At 38.0% G+C, this 21887-nt stretch overlaps 2 protein-coding genes across 2 annotated transcripts; one reads left to right on the top strand and one right to left on the bottom strand.

Annotated features, from left to right (window-relative positions):
- The first annotated feature begins 613 nt into the window (after window positions 1-613).
- anpepa (alanyl (membrane) aminopeptidase a) lies at window positions 614-17738 on the top strand. The gene is made up of 20 exons (XM_017428935.3): window positions 614-1968; window positions 2922-3064; window positions 3153-3298; window positions 3589-3709; window positions 3968-4122; window positions 4307-4420; window positions 6131-6274; window positions 6727-6792; window positions 7689-7754; window positions 7844-7989; window positions 8822-8901; window positions 9750-9883; window positions 11491-11546; window positions 11930-12077; window positions 12255-12343; window positions 12675-12791; window positions 14249-14416; window positions 14504-14644; window positions 16032-16095; window positions 16480-17738. Exons 1-20 carry the CDS (start codon window positions 1361-1363, stop codon window positions 16621-16623), a joined length of 2850 nt encoding a protein of 949 aa, XP_017284424.1. The 5' UTR covers window positions 614-1360; the 3' UTR covers window positions 16624-17738.
- Window positions 17612-21887, bottom strand: arpin (actin related protein 2/3 complex inhibitor). Its single transcript, XM_017428936.3, has 6 exons — window positions 21423-21887; window positions 20911-20986; window positions 19877-20009; window positions 19517-19723; window positions 18742-18923; window positions 17612-18117 (listed from the first exon to the last, which is right to left on the bottom strand). The coding sequence occupies exons 1-6, from the start codon at window positions 21512-21514 to the stop codon at window positions 18109-18111; spliced, it is 699 nt and encodes a 232-aa protein (XP_017284425.1). The 5' UTR covers window positions 21515-21887; the 3' UTR covers window positions 17612-18108.

Here is a 21887-nt window from a genome sequence, read left to right as displayed (position 1 = left end):
GTTGTTTTTTTGTTGCTCAAATCTAGCTGAGCCGGTGTGTTTTTGCAGTTGTCCTCCTGACCAGCAGAGGTCTTTGTTCTCAAAGGTTTGGTTTCTCTCAGGCACAGACAAACTGACGGATGGATGCTTTTGGGTATTTATGTGTGAGATTTGCTTGACGTTTTTATTTCTACTCTTTTGTAATTAGGTTTCCATCTCTGCTGTGCATGGAGTTGTCACTTCGGATTTATAGGAGGATTTAACTGACGACCGATTTCCTGTTTCTGAGGGTTGAATTCCTCGGACGCACTGACAGATGTTGTAACTTCTGGTCCACTTGTTTCTCATAATAAAATGATCGACCGTTTGGGAGGTTGTTTTTTTTTTCCTTTGTTTTTTGGAAGCACAAAAAAGAATTATAGTATTTCTAGGTTTTATCTTCCCTTTGGAGAACATCTAAGTAGATGTGAGAAACACAAAAATGTTCTTCGAAGTCTTGTGATATCCCTTAGCAGCCTGTAAATCAGACCAGAAATGCTTTTCCACCTGGGTCCAGCCTCACTGCCATGCTTTTTACATAAACAACCACCTCTTCCTCCTCTTTTCCCAGTTTGCCTATTTGTATCCCTGTTTCCTCTCTTGAAGTGAGGAATGTGAGCCCCGACGCGGTGATGATGATGATGATGATGATGATGGTCGTGGTTCCCTGAGGATGAGCCTCTCCTGCCCAATCGGTGTTTTTCTTATATCGTCTTTTTTGCCGTTTTTCTCCACCTCTTTCATCCAGCCTCTTCAGCATTCCTTCTCTCTTATGTCTCTAGTTTGTTTGGAGTTTATCAAACTTGCAGGGTCTGTGTGGATGCAAATCTTTGGACTCCCCTCCCTCGGGCTCTCTGCAGCGAGGACTACCTGTGGATGCCAACCGCGTCGGGCAGGAAGGGTGCCAGCTTCAGTCAGACCTGGTATTCTCCCCTCGGGGGATTTTCTTGTGTTATGATAAACTTTTGATCCTAATTTGATCCTGAAGCTGAGTTTATAAATAGGAGAAACGAGGAAGAGTGTGATGGGTTGTAGCATTCCTTGCGGTTTACCTAACCCGTGAATTAGTGGCGAGGACTAAGTAACCACCTCCAGATGTGTGAGAGCTCAGCCTGACTATCTACAATAGACATCGCACTCTTCACACTTCAACTCTTACTCTTTGCTCCTTTGACAGTGCCTGAGTTAATGCTTAATCCAAGTACAGAGCCATAATTGCTCAGGCCAAGCCCTGTTTATAAGGCAGAGATAACGTGGATGTCTACACACCACAGGGAGATTTGCGCCGATCATCTCCATCTAGACGAGGAACCTTCAGCGCTGACCAAAGGAAGCCGCCACGATGCCACTAAAACCCGGCTTGTCCAAGTTTTTCGCTGTCGCCTTTGTTATCCTGACGGTCTCTTCCATTGCTGGTATGATCTCCTTGATCGCAGTGTTCAAGATCCAATTGGCTGGTTGGAATGCGACATCACCTATACCCACTACAACCACCACATTGAGCCCACCACCAATCATGAGGCTGCCGAGGAACCTGATACCTGAAAGCTACAATATCTTCATCAAGGTTGAGCTCTACACCAGAATCGTGGAGGTGGTGAACGTCACGACCCCCAACCAGACGCTGAGCTTCAGTGGAAACTCCACCGTCAACTTTCACTGCGCCGAACAAACAAGGCACATCTACCTCCACAGCCGGGACCTGAGGATTTTTAACCTGAGTGTGACCAACAAATCCATGGGCAATTCAATTTCTATTAACTCTTATACGTCCTACAAAGATGAAACTGACTTCTTGAAGATTGAGTTGATCAACACTTTATTGGCAGGCAAGAACTACAGTTTGTTTCTGGCTTTCCAGGGAGAACTATCAGAAAATCTTAACACACTTTATGTCAGCAAATATACTGAAACGGACCGGTCTTCTGAGAATGAAACGACTGTCGAGAGGTAAGTTGGAAAACAAAGTTATAATTTTACTGTATCTAACATGTTCCTACTCGAATTCAACTTTTGAATTTTGCCTGTATTTAAAATAGCAGGACTTAAATAATAAAATTTAAAAAAAGCATTTGTATTTGCAGAAAGGTATAACTTTTTTTTAAAAAAACAACTAAAGTGGAATTTAATTTAACTCACAGAAAAAGATTTCTCTAATATAAACATTAAAACACAAATAAATTAAAAACATAAGAAGTTAAACCCCCTTCTGTTGTAAATTGTATTTGCATTCATGTTTTAAAATTATATATTTGTCTTCAAAGACAAATAAGCTGATGTAAAATTTGGTTTTCAAAATAAAAGCATAGCTTTGTGTTTGAATTTGTCGATATTATTTTAGTTTTTTGAAAACATTGAATAAAATAATATTAAGTAAACCTCTGTGTTGTAAAATATAGGAACTTTTACAGTTTTTTCATTTAAAAAATAGTGAATAAGTAGAAATAGTAAAATACTTTTCAAATCAATAAATGTGATGGTATGAGACATGAAGATTCCTTTCAAATGTCTTTAATAAAGAAATAAAGCATTCACTGTTCTGCATGTTTCCCTTTTGAACCCCAAACAAACTGAATAATAATTATGCATAAAGTTAAAAAGCATCTGTTTGGATTCCCTGACTGTAAAACTGAACGTTTCGAGGTTTTGGACGAAGCTTTTTGCTTTTAGTTCAAAGTAAAGTTTATAATAAACCAGCAACAGTTTGGTTCAGCAGGAATTAATTCAGTCCATGGGTTAAAAACTGAAACAGGATTAAAAATACTCAATTAAATATAAAACCATAAAATCATAAAACTGCTCTGAATGTATTCATGCATTCAGTTCATCTTCTTTTATTAACTTTGTATTTTCTGTGAAACCTCGGATCATAACGTTCTGACATTTTCTCTTTCCGTATTCAGATTCCTTGCAGCCACAAACCTGGAGCCAACAAATGCGAGGAGCTTGTTTCCTTGCTTCGATGAACCAGACATGAAGGCTCGTTTTAAACTGACCGTCATCCACAGGCGTGAAACGACTGCTCTGTCAAACGGAGATGGTCAAGGCAAGAAATAAACAAAAGAAGTGCTTCAGCTGATGGGTAAATGTGACATATTCTCAGTTATTTTGTTCTTTATCGTTTCCTCTCCCAGGCCCCTTTCTTATAGGTGGTGATGATGATGAATGGCAATACACTGTTTTTGAAGAATCTCCGAAAATGTCGAGCTACTTGTTCGCGTTCACGGTTTCAGAGTTCACATCACTCAAAACTCCTGTTGGTGACGTGTTGTCAATACAAGTAAGTCAAAGAATTCAGGAGCATTTTGGTCTGTAGACGTTTAAATGTAAAAACATTCTCAAGCTGAAGTTTTAATAAAAATGTAGATTTATTTTGACTTGGAAAAAAAGAGTTAATTCACATGTGTTTCCCATGTTAATTTAACATGTTTTATTGTGTGAAGTTTGTTTTTTCTTTAAGGGATAGAAAGGCTGTTTTGATAAAATCTGTTCCATTAGCTTATACCATTGTAGTTTATGCTAAAATATTATTATTAATAATAAAACAATGATTGTGTTGTTCTCCTGCAGGTTTTCGCCCGTCCTGAAGCCACTGCAGCAGGCCACACTAAATACGCTTTTGATGTCACCAAAAAGATCCTGAACTTCTACGAGAAGCATTTCGATCTTAAATATACTCCGAAGAAACTCTGTAAGACTGCCTGGATTTATTGTTTTATGTCAGATGTCAGAATCTTAAAAAATAAGAGTTTAACTTTGTTGTTTCATCCAGCGGTTCATGACATGAGGGAATTACATGATTGCCTTCCTTTAATGGCAATGAGCGATAATAATAGTAATATTTTAAACAAAACAACAAAACTTTCTGAATAGTAAAACTACCAAAGCAGCCGTACTTGTACGTGTCGTATAATTGGATAATTGGTTCATATCTGTGTGATCCTTTCAGATCAAATTGCCCTCCCAGACTTGGAGCCCCTGGCAATGGAGAACTGGGGACTGATCACGTACCAGGAAGGAGCTTTGCTCTATGAGGAAGGAGTGTCGTCATGGTTACACAAGGAAGACATCGTTTCTATCATTGCCCATGAGCTGGCACACCAGGTAACAGGAAACAAATGTTCAACTGGTTCCTGAAATGAAGCTTATATGAGACACAAGATCCGTTTTATGGATCATTTAGATCTAAAAACAGTTCAATAAAATTCAGATGTTTTACAGACTTTTTTACTGTGTGAACACCTTTCATCCTGCTGCTCATGGTGACGATTTCTTTTTGCTTTAACAGTGGTTTGGAAATATGGTGACGATGAAATGGTGGAATGACCTTTGGCTTAACGAGGGCTTTTCCTCCTACATGTCATACTTTGCGGTGGACAGTGTTGAGCCCACATTCCAGATTGTAAGTTCAGCTTTATAAGGTACTCACAGCAGCACCAGAGTCAATATTTTGTTACAGATTTACTTTAACAAGAGACATAAATGTACCAATTATAGGTCCATCATTTTATGGTGCAATTTTCTTTCACTTCCTTCTTTTGAGACAGTTGTTTATTATGAATTCATAACCGTTTCAGTTCAACCCAATTATAATTCAATACATTCCCATTTAGTACATTATGAAGTTCCAATTAGTAAAAAGCTTGTCAGACTCAAGACTCGTTACCCTCCATCCTGAGCAGCACTAAGGTGACAGTGAAAAGGAACGATTCCCTTTTAACAGGAAGAAACCTTCAATGGAACCAGGTTCAGGATGAGCGGCCATCTGCCTCCACAGGCTGGAGTTTGAGTGGACAGGAAACGGACACACACAAACAGGAAGTGGTCCAGATGTAGTTTCACAGAAAAGCAATGGTTGCAGCAATAACTGCAGAAGAGGACAAACTGACAAACTAAAGCAATGATTCCCAAAGTTGGGGTCGGGACCCCAATGTGGGTCACCCAACACCAATCAGGGGTCCTTAGATAATCTCCAGATATCAAATTACAATTAAAAACCAAGTTTTTATTATATATTTACACCATAATTGTTACAGAGGATTGAAATACAAGTCATTTAATGATTTAAAAAATAGCAAAATGGATGCTAAGACTGTTTGTGTTGCCATTATGCCCTTATTGAATAGGACCATTCACACTATTGGATGTTTAAACAGCCAACAGATGGGGTCACGCACCTTTGTCACTGTTACTTTATGGGTCGGAAGCTGAAAAGTTTGGGAACCACTGAACTAGAGGACAAACTGACCACATTTCCTCAGTCTATAGCAGCAGAACTAAGGGATATCTCAGGAAACCCAATCCAAACCTAACTGTAGGATTTAATCCGAGTCTTAAAGGCAGACAGGGTGTCAGCCTCACGGACAGAACCTGGAAGTTGGTTCCATCAGAAAGAAGTCTGATAACTAAAAGTTCGCCTCCTGTTCTACTTTTAAAAACTCTAGGAACTACAAGTAAACCTGCAGCCTGAGAGGGAAGTGCTGTGTTAGGAAAAATCTTTTATACGAATGAACTTTGGTTGGTCAGAGCTTGGCAGGTTAGAATTTGTGTTGTTTATAGATAATGTCTTTGTGGGTTCACGGTTATTCCAGTAATGTAATTTTAGGACTTTGGTAGAAAGTAACTATAGTTTATTGGCTATTTCACCTTTTACCCAAGAAGCTCCTTTAACTTCTGACTGATAAGGACTCTCAGGTGTTTAACCTTTATCAAGGATATGATCACTTTTACAGACTTTGACCTCTCAACATGTTAGAACTGAGGAATCTTCTTCCGAATCCCACAGGTTAATGAATGTAAGCATGAGTGTCATCTCACGTCTGTGTGTTCATATTTACCTGAGTTGTCGCTCCGTTTGCTGACACTGTGACGCCGTCGTACACACATGTAGCTGGCTATTTCATCTGAAGTCTTATTCTGCACACAGTTTTTGTTTGGAGGTCTCATTGATGGTACAAAAAGGAGTCAACTACAGATGAAAGTAATCCAAAATGTGTCATCACTAACTGCCGGTTCTTGTCCCAGCAATTTCTTGTGTTTATTCAATTATCTCTGCTTATTTTTATTAAAAACACGAGCTCTGGTTTCAAACTTGTCCGTTTGTTTTTTATAGAAAGACACTTTAATTATGGGAGTCCTCCACGCAGCGTTCGAGGAGGACGCCCTGGCCTCATCTCGTCCTCTCAGCGCTCCAGTGGAAGAGATCCAGACAGCTTTCGATATCCACGGGATGTTTGATGCTATAACTTACTGTAAGGTAAAGTGTCAAAGCAAGCCTCTGTGACAACAGGAACTGGGGTTTATGTGGTTTACTTCTATGTTTGGGTTGTATTTTTAAAGACAAACCATAAAAAATGTTTTCCAACACGACTGGAAAGAAAAGACTTTCTTAAAGTCCAAAAAAGCTCCTAAGATCTTTAGACTGAAGGTGCCACACATGTGGTAACGAAGAGAAAAGGATGTCAGCGGATCTTCTGATTGGCATTTAACCAAAAATTGTTCTTATTTTATTATTTACTAAAAGAAAGAGCTGTAGTTTTTCATCCTTTTGATCCTTTTAAAAAGAAAAACAGCTGCAAATGTCCGTTTTATTTGTCCTGAGTGGGATTCAATCACAGGTTCAAATGTTTGCTTTCCAAATTTCTAGGAAGTTTTATGAGAACATGAGTTCTGTTTCTAATAATACTGTGATTTGTGTTCACTCTACAGGGGGCTATAGTGCTGAGAATGCTGGCAGACATTGTTGGAGAAGAGGATTTCAACAACGGGATCAGAGTAAGAAACGGTTTCTAAGTCCATGTGGCGTTCTTGATATTGAGCTGCAATCCTTATAATTACTTCTGACACATCCGTGCAGATATTACCTGTGATCCAGGACCAAAGGTGGCCTCTGAACTCAAAACACTGACTGTCTGTTCAGAGTTAAAACTAAGAGCCTTGGTTTTTTTCATGCCAGGACTGAAAATATGAGGAAAATACATACCTTTCAAACAAATTGCTGCGTGACATGAGTTACATCATGGGTGGGGAAGAAAATCCCCACAAATGTCTAACTTCATACTTTGTGCCTTTTAAACATCCAATTAGAGTCCTTTTGATAATCTGTATGTCTGCTTCCGTTCTGCAACCGAAGTGGGAATGTCTCAGAGACAGCTAAGGGGAGAAAAAGAGATTTGGGGTTTTTTTGGGCAACAAATGTTGTCAAATATGTCCGATATGCTTAACCTCAGTCTCTTCCAAACTGAGCTCTCAGACTCAGAAACACCAAGTTTACAAGTTTACTCTTATTCTACTCTTAGCTTTAGTTATGGTATTTTACTATTTTTATGTATTAGCTATGATTTTGCTAAGTTTAGCTTGTGCAGTTTTGCTCATTTTAGCTGCTGTTTAGATCATTTTAACTTTTAACTGTGATTTAAGCTAAGATTTTATTCATTTTAGCTGTTTGCTACATTTTTGCTAAATTTACATACTAGATAATATTTTGCTATTTTTAGCTTTTAGAAACAGTTTTATTATTGATAGCTTTTAAAAATAGCTTTAGATAAGTTTTTGATAATTTTAGCTTTTAGATACAGTTCTGATTCTAGATTCATTATTACTAATTTTAACTTTTAGCTTAGGTTTAGATACCTTAGACGAAACCTTGATCCTGTTTCTGTGTTTTTTAGGCGTACCTCAAGGCCTTCAACGGACGAAATGCAGAACAGAGCGACTTCTGGAAGTTCATAGAACATGTAAAACTTTGTCTTTATGTCTGGACAGATACAGTAGTGATCACATCTGGACTTTGTAGAATAAAGTATCGTTGGATTTATTTTTGCAGGCTAAACATAAAAAGAGTTTCTTCAACGTTGAAAGTTTCATGAACGAATGGACCACACAAGCCGGCTATCCTGTCGTCACCATCAACACCACCAACGGAGAAACCTACCAGAAGCGTTTCTTCTACAACAGCTCTGCCCATTCAGAGTATGTCCTTTTACTGTTTATTAGTAATCAGTATCTTACCTGTAGTAGACAGGTTGTTTAAAGTCAAGAGTTCCTAGTCACCAGCGTTCATTAAGCTCTTCATTTGCACTCATTAATACTTTAAGGTGCATCTATTATCATAATATGGAGATGCTCCCATTCTCTAATTCACAGCTTCAAGCAATTTAAGAGTCTGATCTAATAATTAATTAAAATACAGGAGTTAGAAACTGTGAGAAACAGGAAGAAATAACAAGCAGTTTACACCCGGTTGACAGTAACATAATTTATAATGTTGCTTTAATGCTACAAGATGATTTGCCAAAAGCTTTATTTAGATGTTATCATTTCATTTTAGTGTTTCAGTGTTGCAGAAATTTATGCAAATTCAGTATAAACCTGTTTATATGTTATAAGCTTTGATTAGGACTTAATTTTTTTTTTATCCTGCCAGATTCAGTCCAGGAGTTGCAAAATCAGAATACAGATAGATTTTAAAACAGAGAAAGTACCTCCCTGTTTTTATTTTTCTGCCCAGCCTTTATGATATCACTTCTGCTGCTTGTGGTAGATCAGATCTTCCACCCTGCAGAGGATTTTCAGGCAGTTTTCTATCTCTGTATGTCATGAAACTGCTGTGGAAACGAGCACAGGGATTTTACGAAACAATGTTGTTCATTTTGACGCAGATTTTTTTTTTTTTCTTTACAGGCTGCTGTATTTTTGTTATGTTTTATTTGAAATGGGTAAAAAAGAACTCTGTTCCTGGATGGTAAACACCTTGTCCAGGTGCTAACATTCTAGGATTTTTTGTTTTTAATTCTTTGTTTAGTTCTTTGTGGCTCATTCCCATCCAATACATGACAGCCATCGCTCCTCCTGATTTTCACTGGCTGGATCGCCGTGGTCCAGGTAACGTGTCAATGTCACACATGTCAACAACAATTTAATTTCCGAGTAAAACACATTCTTTGTGCTTCAGCTTCTGTTTAATTGGGATTATAGAGACTTATAAAGGTAAATGTTAATAATTTTAGTTATTAGACATCTAGAGTCAGTTATATGTTGGGTTTAAACTGAATTAAACTCAACATGAAGTGTAATAAGACTTACCAAATGACAGAAATGAAAGGATTTCTGTAAGGACCTTTTGGATCTAAATGCCCCCCCAAACAACAATGGTTATAATCATTATATTCTGTCCAGGATCAGTAAAGTATCCATCCATCTGTCTGTCTTTAGCTTTCAAACAGACATACGAGAACCACACAGATGGAAACACAACCAAAAACTGTACAAAATTGATAAAATAAAAAAGACATTGAACAAAAAAGTCAAGTCAGAGTTTTAAAAAGGTAGTTAAGATACAAAGCAGCAAACCAAGAACCGAAGCTTATTTTACTCTGCAGAACTGGCAAAGTAAAGTGAACACAAAGATGTTCAAAAAGCTGAATGCATTAATACAGATGTGTTTGATGCAGAACATCGGAGAGGCCCTAAACTGAAAGATGCAAAACAAAAGTCAAACGTTAGGAGGTGATAAACAACGGGACACAGTCCATCTGCTTTAGGTTTGCCTGTTCTCATGTAAGAGACTGAGGGCCAGTTTAGATCATTGATCCCTGGGGTCCATCATCCAAGGAAACAAAAGATTCCTTTTTTCTTCTTGCATTAAGTCTTCTCTCTTTCTTTTCTTTTATTTTGTAGCTTCATTGTGTTTTGTGGTGATCACAAATCTTTCTTTCTGTCTTTTGGAACAGTGAAGATAGCAAAATTCATTTCTAAGAAAGGGGAGTGGATCCTGGCTAACATCAACTCCACTGGATACTACCGGGTCAATTACAACCCAGAGAACTGGCATCGCCTCCTGACTCAGCTGGAAGCAGACTTAGACGTGAGTAAACAAGGCCAGAGAGTGAGTTAGATGGCACAGCTTCGCACAAACCACGCCTTTGGAGATTTTTGTATATATATAAAAAAAGCTACATTTAAATTAAAAACAGGCTGTGGATGTTTGAAAGGGTTTACGTGTATAAAAGGCAGTATCTGCTCATACAAAACAAGAAGTGTTTTTACAAAGCAAATGTAATTAAATCAGTTGTTGAGTAGGGTGTGGTTGGAAACTTTCAGTGTTGAACATGTTGGAAATGATGTTGTTATTGCTAACTTACAATTGTTACCATAATATTACTGTTAAAGTTGATTTGACATGGACTCAAAAACAGGAATTCTGTGACTCAGACACACATTAAGGGTTCAGGCCTGGATTATCTACCACTGGAAGTTTTTATGAGCAACAATAAAACTGTCCAGCAGGTAAAGATTAGATATTCTTTATAACGACCCAAACAACTTAACCCTCCTGAAGCGAGAGAGAGAGAAAGAGACGAAGAGAGGCAGAGAAGCTGTGGTAACTTTGGGTCAATTTGAAGGTTAAAGGAGAAGAAGTTAGGTTTAAACAGGTGAATAAATTTTATTCTGGGGAGCTACGTAACCCTAGGCGTTGAGGTATTTTTAAAAACCTTTTCCAAGGTCTCATAATCCTGAACAGCTGCCGTCCAAAACACAGAAACCAAACAAGTTATCAGCTGAATTTCTGCGGCTTACGAAACCAAACAAACCTCCTGTGGTCTGAACCTGGTGCCGTATCAACCGTCTCGTCAGCAGGAGTGAAACAGAGCATGTTTATGGGTTGCTTAGGTGGTTTCAAGGAAGTAAGTGGAGAAAAACAATCAGAAGCTTCTTTAATTTGACTAACGTGACTTCTTATTTCCTTATTACACTTTTTATCCTTATATGACTATCACCAGTCTGTTTATTCGGGTAGATAAAAACTTCTGATGGTGAATAAGAAGTGTGTAATGCTTTTAAACAGAAGAGCCTGTAAAATGTTTTTCAAAACCTGATTTAATTCAGATTTCTATGTTACTAAATTCGGCTTTTATTGGTATTTTGTCTTCTATAACAAAAAACTGGACAGTGTTGCTGTCTCACATCGTTACAGATATAACTTTATTTTCTTCTCGCCTCTTGACAAAACATTTACAGGATCTTATGATGTGCGTAATAAACGAACAGTTTCCTTTTTGTACTTAAGAACAACTTTAATTACTCCAGAGACGAAATCATTTCATACCGAGACACGAAGGTTCTCACCAAGAAACACAACAAAAGAATAAAATAACTTAAAAAGAACTCAACGATGGATAATCAGATAGTTAATCAGGTTATTGTTGTTAAGATTACAGAGCAGAAATGAGTTTAGAGTAGCTTCCTGCCTTACAGGAAGAGGAAGTGGCTGTTTGAATTAAAATTTAAAAATTCTTAATGAATAACTTCTTGGTATGGAAAATTGTTTTAATTCATGTTGCACCTCTAAGCACTGCCCAGAAACCAAACACTTCCTGTTCTTACATTGACATTTACATATGCAATCATTTTATGGAGGTTTCTGCATTTAGGATGTTTTTTTAACAAAAAAAAATTGTTTCTTTCTTCCAGCGTATCCCACTGATGAACAGAGGGCAGCTCATTGATGACGCCTTTAACTTGGCGAGGTATTGACTTTGACCTCCTCCTTCATTTCTTTAAAAAAATATTCAATTATCATCCCAGACATTGAGACTGGAAGTGATACTGAAATATTCAGGCTTTACTTAGTGAGTAAATATTGACTCATGGCTTTACAGATATTGTCTTTCTATTTGAAGAAGAAAAGCTGATACTTCAAAACAACACTGGCAGAAAATACAGCTAAATTCAGTAAACGTTGCATTAACATCACTGTAGGAGTTTCCCAGTGAGATCCTAATGATGCTTCTGTTGTCCTCTTTGATTTATCTGAAGTATTGATGGTCGTTCTTCAGTTTCACCACAGCTGCCACATAAACATGTTTGATTTTAAAACAAAGCTGAAATGTCCAATCTCTGTTTCCCTCAGAGCCAAACAGGTCAACGTGACTCTGGCTCTGAATTTAACTCGTTTCCTCCGTAACGAGACAGCGTACCTCCCCTGGGAGTCAACTGTCAGGAATCTGGAGTACTTCATCCACATGTTTGACCGCTCGGAGGTGTACGGACCCATGCAGGTTTGTCTCTTTAAAACATCTGTATTCTTGCTTTTTTATTTGGACCTGCCTTAGGCCTGTATGAGACAGATTTAACAGACTATATTTCTTTTTGTTAATGTTTAGCCAGCATTAGAATATGATGGTGAGAAAGCGCATTTTCCAGAAGGTTTGCTGTAAAGCTGTGTGTCTCTGCAGGTGTACCTCCGGGAACAGGTGAAAGGACTTTATAACTTCTTGAAGAACCACACAGACAACTCGACGGTCCCACAGGATCACTCCTTGCAGTAAGGACACATTGGTTTCCATAACTCTGGGGCTGTTAAATCATCTCCTTGTGTAGAGAGAGCTTAATGAATACCAGATTTATACATGTGCAGTTTTACGAGTCCAGTCAGGCACTTTTAAAGTCACACAGAAAACCACCACACTCTAAAAAGATGGACAAATAAAGAAAATCATCGAAGCCTTTTTTAAAACCAGCTTGAATCACCAGGAACTCACTGATTTACATTAATTAGTTTTTCTGCTTTGAAATTCATTCATCAAGCCTTTGGTCTCAAACGTAGTGTCTCATCTGTGTTTTTTAGATTTAATGAAATTGTGTTCGATCTTCAGGCACAACCAGATCCTCGCCATAGAGGTGGCCTGTTCCAATGGACTCCCAGAATGCATTGCTATGGTGAAGGAGAAGTTTGCTGACTGGATGACAAGCAACAGCACCAAAACCAACAAGTAAGGACAGGGACAAGTTTCATTTCTCTCAAACTCTCCTTCAAATGCTGGTAGTGTAATAGCTTTCCTTGCATTCTGTAGCTTTGCTCTTCAGAATGATTTGGTGAAGGTAGGTTTAATCTCACTTTTTGTCTTTCGTTGGCAGCTGTTGTGGTTTCCTTTAAAGTTGCACTCATTTGGACTTTTAAGCTTTCTGAATGTATGGCAAATTAAGATCTTTTTAGTGATTGTTACAATATATATTAAAACAAACAAGCAACAAAAAAGCAATGTGCAATCTTTCCAGGTGCAACTTTAAAATGTTTTTTATGAAATGTGTTCACTGCATGTGGTTTCTGCCTGCTGCCAAAGGCAAAAGGCAGTAATGTGTTTTGCCTGTGTTTGGCTGTGCATGTGTCTGTTTGTTTGTCTATAATGTTAGCGAAATATCTTATGAGCCACAGGATGGATTTTAATGAAACGGAAAGTAATCACTGGATGTACATCTACAGCTGATTAACTTTTGGAGTCAGCTAAACAACCTTCTAAAAGTCAGAGAGTTTCACAGACATGGAGCTAAAATCTGATGTGTTATTAGCTGAGTCATCCCTAACATGTACTCTGAGCTTTAACACTTTTCACAAGATCTCACAATATTGCATGAGATCACGCATAATGTCAGTTCCAAGGTTTGACAAAAACAATTATAGCTCTGTCCCTTCTCATCATAAGGCAATTATAGTTGAAAACACATTCACAGCTGCATGTATGTGTGTTGTGTAGGGATGTTTGTGGAGGATTAAAAAAAATATCCAGACTTCTCCCTTTTTTTGTTTTAGCACGTTTTGTTTTGTCTCACTCCAACTGGATGACAGCAAAATGTAGAAAATCTGTTTGGTCAGAAGGTGTAATCCCTTTTAAAAGTCTGAGAAAAGCAGAAAAAATATGCATTTGAGGAATACCACACAGAGTTTTTTTAACCACTCAGTCAAACAGAAATGGTTATATCAAGACAATTATATAATACAAGTTTCAAAATGACAGAAAACGACATCGTTCTGCTTTGAGCTGCTGAGTAAAGGTCCTAACTTTGTTAAACTGTGCAACTTTAATTTATTTGTCCTTATCTCAGTATTCCTAAACAGAGAATGCCTTGTAGTATTATTTACAACATTACAGACTTATCTTAATTTCTTGCTATGCTTCATCAAAAAATAATAAGAATAAAAAACAACTAAAAAGTATTTTAACTTGTTTTAAGCAACTATTGTTTAACACACATTCAATGCTTCACTCAGACTTTAAACGGGTGGGAGAAAACCATTCCTGAAAGTATAAATAGAAAAGAAATGTTCTGTGAATAGGATTTTAGACAGTAAAAATGACAAGCCGACAGCTCGGCATAAACAAAAGAACGTAAAAGTGATTCATCCCTCCGGTTGGAGAAGTTCAAACGTTTTGTTGTGCTTGTGATTTAGCATCCACACCAATCTGCGCTCCGTGATTTACTGCCAAGCTGTGGCTGCTGGAGGGAAGGAAGAGTGGGAGTTCGCCTGGGAGAAGTTCTTAGAGTCCAGTGACACCTCCGAGAAAGATCAGCTCCGAAAAGCTCTGTCCTGCACGAAGAAGACCTGGCTGCTCAACAGGTGACGTCCACGAGAACTCGTTGAACAGCAGACACGCCCACGATACGGTGAAACCCAGTCGGTCTGAAGGAAACCTTTATCTTACAGATACCTGGAGTACACTTTGGACCCCAATAAGATTCGTCTCATGGATGTTGCTTCTACCATTAACTACATAGCTGAAAATGCTGCTGGACAAGCTCTGGCCTGGAACTTCATCAGGGCACACTGGAAATACGTCAGTCAGGGGTAGGTTCCTGTTTGAACCGTGTCTGCTGTCTCCTAAATGAGTTCTGTGTGTCGTGAACAAATATCCAAAAGGCCACTGATCAGTCTCACAGATTAGATCAGGGGTGTCCAATCCTGGTCCTCAGGGCCACCATCCTGAGGACCAGGATTGGCCACCCCTGGATTAGATGAGGTTTCAAGACCACTTTGTGAGAGTCAAGGGGAATAAGAGAACTGAGAAAAGCCAAGCATCCTAACACAGGTGTCCATAGATCCTCGGAGAAATGACCGATCCAAGCTTCAAGCTTATTGGAGAGTCAAAACAGAGGTTCACCTAACCCTCCCCATTCATTTCAGGCAATAAGATAAAAACAAGAACCATAAACATAATACAATATAAGGAAGAAACACCAACAGTCTGACTTTATAAACTACCAAATAGATGACATGGATCACTTAAGAAGAACAAAACAAAATGGATCGTCTTGGTTCTGAACAAAATACAAAAATAGTCTTTGGGAGTACAAAAGGTGGCGTCTCACTGTTGGAAACTAGTTGACGATTCAAACTTGTGAAAAAAATTTGATTAAAAAGGTAACTTTTCCTTTGCAGTCTCACTGAGTGTTTGTGATGAGCGGCCCGTTTTTACAAAATTGTATGAAATTTATTAAAGTAAAGCGGAAAAAATAAATGAAAGTACATTTATTCTTTTTAAATATATATTTTAAAAGGACGAGTGCAGAATGGGGAAGGTTCTGTAAACCAATAAAGGTTAGCATTAATCTACAGACACGCAGAGCTGTGGTAAACCTCCTTGGGTCTCGCTGCGCTGCTCTGCTGCTGCTTTAGCTCCGCAGCTTCATCTCCTGACCTGCTCTGAGGCGCTGAGCTTCCAGCCAAGAAAACTTCAGCATAGTTGGCATTTTTTTCTGTGGCTTCCTATTGTTTAGTTTTTTTTTTTGCATTTTCTGAGGGGTGGCATTGTTTTACAAAGGCTCCTCGACGCTTTAACGACCCGTGGTCAGAACAGAACCATAAAAGAAAGGACAGTAAAATACAGTGGCTTGGTGGTAATCACGCACTGTGTCACAAAGGACAAAGGTCCCGAGGTTTAATCAGTGCTTATCATTAGCTCTCCGTCATAAAGTCTCCACTGGTGATGCTGTCACCAGGAAGCTAAAGTGATTGGTATCAAAGTATAAACACACAGGAGACAAGCTTTCATTTCATAAGACAACACCTGAAGTTTATCTGCAGTTAATTAGATAGAAAACAACAGTTCATTATGATTTACTGGGTTCTTCAGTTTCTTTATAATACTTTTACTAATAAACAGATTTGTTTTTCTCATTTTGAACACTAATCAGTTAATGCTGTGTACTAATTATTGGTCTTCCTGTTTTCCCAGTGATCCATACACCCTTTTAGAGGGAGTAACCAGCAGGTTTTCCACAAAGTTTGAACTCAGTGAGGTAATTTTCATTTTTTCTTGAACTTCTAATGGTGGCATCAGCTGAAATCTTCTGTCTTTCAAACTGACGTTAAGTTTGCACGAAATGAGTGAGAAACGCCCTGATACCTTATCAGACAGAAGTCATCATGATGTATATTCACGATGAGTCAGTCTGGTTTTTATTTTTGTTCACCTTTGAGCATCGAGTCGAAAGCAAATTAATCCGATTTCTCTGAGCATGCTCAATTTTCAACATTCATAGAGTATCTCTAAGAAAATGTTTTAATAATAAAGTGTATCCATAATCATAGGCGTGCCTCTAATGTTGCAGACATAGATTGTTTTCATCTTATATGATTTAGTGTCCTAACGCTGAGCATTTATCGTGTGTTTGTGTGGACAGCTGATGTATTTTGTGACGAACTCGGAGCCTATGCCGCCCGGGAACGGGGCCATCGAGCAAACCCAAGTCAACATCAAGTGGGTCGGCGAGAACAAGGACGTCATCCTGCAGTGGTTTAAAAGAGAAACCGCTGAAATGGAGTGACCGTTTCATCCAATGACTGTAAAGTAAACCTGACTTTGAGGTTTTCATGAGGTTCAGTTCGCAACCAGACTGAACCAGGAAGTGTTCACAGCCAGGGAGAGGTGTGGCACTGTTTATGTAAGTACTAATGTGCATTATTTATAGAGTAGATGCAGTAAGAACATAAAAACTTTATTAATTTTAAATGTGCTGCTCATACGTCAGTTAATTTTAAACTCGTCTCCTTATGAAAACATTTGATTTTTCTTGCTGCTGCCTGTGGATCGACATGTTTCACAAACTGAATGTTTTTATGATTTAAAACCTCAGTTTCTTCCCATCTGTTGAGAAGATTAAACCAAAGTGTACACGCAGCGGCCCAAATCCTGCTGCCAATCTTTAGACACGCAGAACATCTGCATTAACATCTGCACGAGTACCTCAGATGTTAAACGTTATCAGAGAACTCAATCATCACTGTTAGTTTGGCTGAAATAAAACATGATTGAAACAAACATTTCTTCTGGGTCGTTTTCTCGCGGACGATAATGTTTTTACCCGTGTCTGCGCAAGTATGACTGTTAGCAAAATATCTCATGATGGATTTTATTGAAACTTGCAGGAAGTCATTCAGTTTATGCAAAATAAACTGAACCTTTCAGTTAACTCCTCAGTCATCATTAAACTGCTGATTCACTCAGAGGAGTCTCATTTAATCTCAGCAGTTTTTATTTTCTTTGCACAAAATGATGAGAGCGGATTTGGAATTTAGTTTTATTTAACTAAACCAACTTTTCTTGTTGCTGGTAATGAAAAATATCAAATAAATATGAAACAGAGACATACAATAAACTACATAAAGAGCTTAAAAAGGATGAAATACTTTATGTTATTGCTCAAAACATCCCAGGTTGTTTTAGTATTTTATAAAAATGAGGTTAATATAGTTTGCCTGGAGCAAATGGGAACAGATTTCTAATAATCTGAGGTGAAATCAATAGAAAGAAGATTCATTTATGTTTTTATTTGTTCTTGCTTACATTTATATATAATTTCTTTGTTAAAACTGAATAAAAGAGTGACTGAGTATCAAAAACCCCAACATATGCACCATATGAGTCATTTTTATTCAAGCTGTCATTTTATAAAAATCATTTCGGAGCTATTTTAGTCAAATCTGAGAGCGTGGAATGAGACGGGGAAGTTTTTTAACAGGAAACGGCTGTTTATGTGGAACATATCTTCTCATTTGTAGCAGTAATTAATGGCAGCATATAAATGGGTGGGAGAGCCCAGGTTTTATAAACGAGGGGATCAAATCCAGCAAATACAGGAGGAGAAATATAAAATATACATTTCTGACAGAGATAAAGTCTGTCCTGTCCCAAACTGTGGAGGTGACGTCAGGTTTTCAGCCTCAAGGCCAGAAGTTTACGACTGTTTAACATCCAGCCTGCAGATTGGATCAGAGTCAAGAGGTAAGGCTGATGGGAAGAGATGGTTTCCTCAATCATCCTGAGGGAGAAAAATAAACGCTTTAGATTCTGGACAACATTCAGCCACAGATGGATTCTGCTGCAGCCTCTCGGTCGGTACAATCAGGACAGGAACAAAGAGCTTCTGTTTCAGTCTTTACAGTTTAAAAGTGTTCTCTTTTTCTGCTTAAAATAACTTCTAATAAAGGCTGAGTTTCATAATGGGTTCAAGACTGTTGTTTGTGCCATTAGGGGGGAAAATTATGTTTTGTTCATTAATCAAGAACTACTCTGGTAAGTAAGGTTTTGACAGAGGATATTTGTTTCTGATCATCTGTGAGCTGGTTGTAGAGCAGCTGTAAAAACTCAAACTGTCTCTTAAAGGAGAATAAATTATATAATATTATTAGCAGCACAGGCGATGTATATTGTATCCTATAGTGAGATATATAATTCTGACTCCTATGTTTTTACATTAATGAAGCAAAAACTACTTCCTGTTTTAAATAAATAATACAACACAGAATCACAGATGCTTGGAAATGTTCCTGCAGTTTAGCAGCACAATATGGACTAAATTAATCAGAATTAGATGCACTTTTCGAACCCAGGCTGCATCAGTGTGATAACTGTTGATTTTATTTGGAGTAGCTTTGTTTCTCACCCATTCATCCTCCTCCGCTCCCTCTCCTCCTCCTCCTCCTCCTCCTCCTCCTCCAGGCTTCTGAGATTCGCTGGCGTCCACCTTTTTGGACATTATCTTGTCCGTCCACGAGGCTCCAGTCTTTTCATCGCCAGCAAAGTTACACTTTGTCACCGTTGCACTGTCCACTTTGGCTAAAGAAACTTGGAGATGAAAGACATGACATGAAGCTGAGCTTAAAGATTTCAAAGCAGCTAAATTGTTGAGTTTTTAATCATATTAAACATAAATGTCACAATAAGACAAGTCTAATGTCCCCATAAATATAATAATGTGTTACACATGACTCCAAACAGAAACCCAAACTTGTTTTCAGTCTGTGACATGAAACAAAGACAGATGGACCATCAGTTGCTCCTTTATGTTTTGCATTAAACTTTGACTGAAACTATGAAGATAAATTTAACTTTAATTACAAGAAGCAAGAAGAGTAGAGGTAATTACATCCCAAATAAAGGTGCAGGTTTGCAGAAATTAAGTAAGTACAAATGCATCTCTTCATTCATCTTTTTAAAAAAATATATGAATCATCAGTTTTAAATTTAAATTAATTACAGCAGATCATCTCAACAAACCTTCAGGATCTGTACATTCTGGATCATATAGTGATCAAATCCTAAATTCTGCTATTATTACCAAATTAAAAGCCAAATTCCAACCTTTAAAACATCAAGATTATTAAAGTCAGTTTTGTTTTATTTGGTAACACTGAAACCATCAGTCACTGCAGACTCACAAATGAAAGGACTGTTTCCTCTGGTCTTCAGCCGGACTTCCTGTCCCGTTTCCAGCTCCATTTTGTCCATCTCTGACTCTGGGTACCAGAAGGCCCAGGTCCCGGAGGGTCGGTGCTTGTCGGTGATCTTAACCAGCTCAGATTTGTTAATCATGGCTGAAAGCTGCTCTTCAGTCAGACGGTCCGACTCGCCCTTGGCTTCCACCTCTGTGCACACAGAACACACACATTCAGATAAAAGACTGATGGAGGAATGTATGAAGATTCTTCTGCTTATTTATTTTATTTTATTAATCAGTCAGAGTGTGGAGTATTGATCAGGTTCACAGCAGGACAGGGAATATGCAAACATCAACTCACTGTAGGAGGACATGAGGAAACCAGTGTTGACCTTTTTGGTGTCACTGAAGTTTGGCTCGACCTCTTTCCCACTGGCATCAAACTTCCTCTGATGGATGCGACCGGGTTTGATGAACAGCACGTAGAAACGGACCTGACAGGTGCGGACAGGTAAGGAAAGCAAAGAGCGGTCAGAGTTAATGTGGTCTGATATGTTTGCACTGATCTCTCCTTGTTTTAGCAGTGACTGTCTGTCAGCTTTTTTCTTTTAGAAGTGAGGCAATAATAAAAATGCAACCCCAATTTGAAAATGTTGAGACAATTTGTACAATTTAAATAAAAACTGAATCCAATGACTTTTTTATCCACAGTGGAACACAGTAAACATATCAAATCTTTAAAACTAAGAAACTGCACTTTTTTGTTGTTAAAAATAAGGTAATTTAAAATTTGATGGCAGCAACACATCTCACACAAGTTGGGACAGCTCCAGATGTTTCTCTCTGTGCAGCATCTCCTCTTCTTCTCCCATCAGTCTGTAAACATCTGGACCTGAGGTTGTCCCATTCTGTCTGTTCTACAGTCCTGGATGGGAGCAGATCCTTCCCAGAGGCACTAATGCACCCCCATACCATCAGAGAGGCAGGCTGACCTCAGAACAGTTCTCCTCTTTGGTCCAGAGGAGACACATCTGCTCACATCTGGCTTCTTCTTTGTCTGATAGAGCTTTAAGCAGCATTTGTGGACGGCACGGTGAACTGTGTTTACAAGTCCTTTCCACTGACCTGGAATTAACCTAGATAGCCACAAACTGCTCTTCCACTTCCTTTTAGAGCCTTTTTTTTCCGTGTTGCTGCCATCAAATTCAAAATAACCTTATTTCCTAAAAATTAGACAATTTCTTAGTTTTAACATTTGGTATGTTTCCTATATGTTTATGAGATTTTCAAATCAATGCCTTCTGTTTTTACTTTAATTTTACACAACATACATTAAGGTTGTATGTTATTATTATTAATATTAATAATAATAGTTGTAACTGACAGGTAACACACCTTTTGAGCCTTGACATCACAGATTGAATGTCTGGAAACATCCAGGAGTTTTCCTTCTAGAAGAAGCCCAGGTCCACTAAACAAATAAAATAACATTTTAAACACATTTAGTTTGCATATCTTTACAATCATTGTCTAATAACTTGTATCTCATAATTTGTCAGCATAAAAAAAACAGAAAACATTGTGAGTTGATGTGATAATGTTCTGTCTTAATGCTGCCAAACTCCTATCACTTGTTAGTTGTATTAACTCATAAAAATGATTTATATTCAGTTAAGAAGGTTGAATGTTTCTGGTTTTGTTAGAGAGATACCGCCCCAATATGTCCACCAAAACATTGCCGAACTGACCCGTAATTCTTGTACTTTAAAACTAAACCTTCAATGAATGTAAACAAACCAGATTTCCTTTATATTAAGAGAAAAACAGAAAAATTATAATTTTTCCATTGGGGTTTGGCGCTTCCTCTAGTTGTTCCTTCTGGCGCTCGTTAAGTTTTAAATCGTTACCTTTCATACGAGGAGGGGGACCAAACACGGTCAAACTTCTCATTGTGTACCGGTTTGTTCTGTAAAGACTCGTTGTGATAAATTCTGCTCATCTTTCTGAAAAAAAATCCAAAATTTTGTTCCACCTCTCAAAGATTTTTCCAACTTCCTGTTCCTGCATGCAGCTGCGTTGAAGGGGTGCGCTCGTTTTTCACGCCTCTTCGTGCCAACGGCCTGAACTGAGACACGGAGACACGCTTTGCTTGTGATGACAAAACATTTAAAACAAATATGAATAAAATAAATCACTACATTTAAATAATATACATCTAAATTAGAGGTCAAATTGTTTAATTGTTAAATTAAGGTTCACTAAAGAAAATGCTGAAGGACTTTGAAGAAGCTAAAACTAGGTTGTTAAAACTAAAAGAAGCAAAACAATAACTTTCAAAAACCAAAAGAAGCAGAACAGTAGCTAAAAGGTAG

This window comes from Kryptolebias marmoratus, linkage group LG11 (assembly GCF_001649575.2).
Source record: "Kryptolebias marmoratus isolate JLee-2015 linkage group LG11, ASM164957v2, whole genome shotgun sequence".
In the NCBI taxonomy this organism is placed as follows: Eukaryota; Metazoa; Chordata; class Actinopteri; order Cyprinodontiformes; family Rivulidae; genus Kryptolebias; species Kryptolebias marmoratus.
This window is presented reverse-complemented; position numbering and strand designations above follow the sequence as displayed.

Excerpts from the sequence above, each read along its gene's own strand:
- anpepa (XM_017428935.3), top strand. The coding sequence starts at position 1,361 with ATGCCACTAAAACCCGGCTTGTCCAAGTTTTTCGCTGTCGCCTTTGTT. Across the intron at positions 7,990-8,821 it reads AACAGCTCTGCCCATTCAGA|TTCTTTGTGGCTCATTCCCA; the intron begins GTATGTCCTTTT and ends TTCTTTGTTTAG. Across the intron at positions 12,078-12,254 it reads AGGTGTACGGACCCATGCAG|GTGTACCTCCGGGAACAGGT; the intron begins GTTTGTCTCTTT and ends GTGTCTCTGCAG.
- arpin (XM_017428936.3), bottom strand. The coding sequence starts at position 21,514 with ATGAGCAGAATTTATCACAACGAGTCTTTACAGAACAAACCGGTACAC. Across the intron at positions 20,987-21,422 it reads TCCCCCTCCTCGTATGAAAG|TGGACCTGGGCTTCTTCTAG; the intron begins GTAACGATTTAA and ends TTATTTGTTTAG. Across the intron at positions 19,724-19,876 it reads TTTCCTCATGTCCTCCTACA|AGGTGGAAGCCAAGGGCGAG; the intron begins GTGAGTTGATGT and ends CTGTGTGCACAG.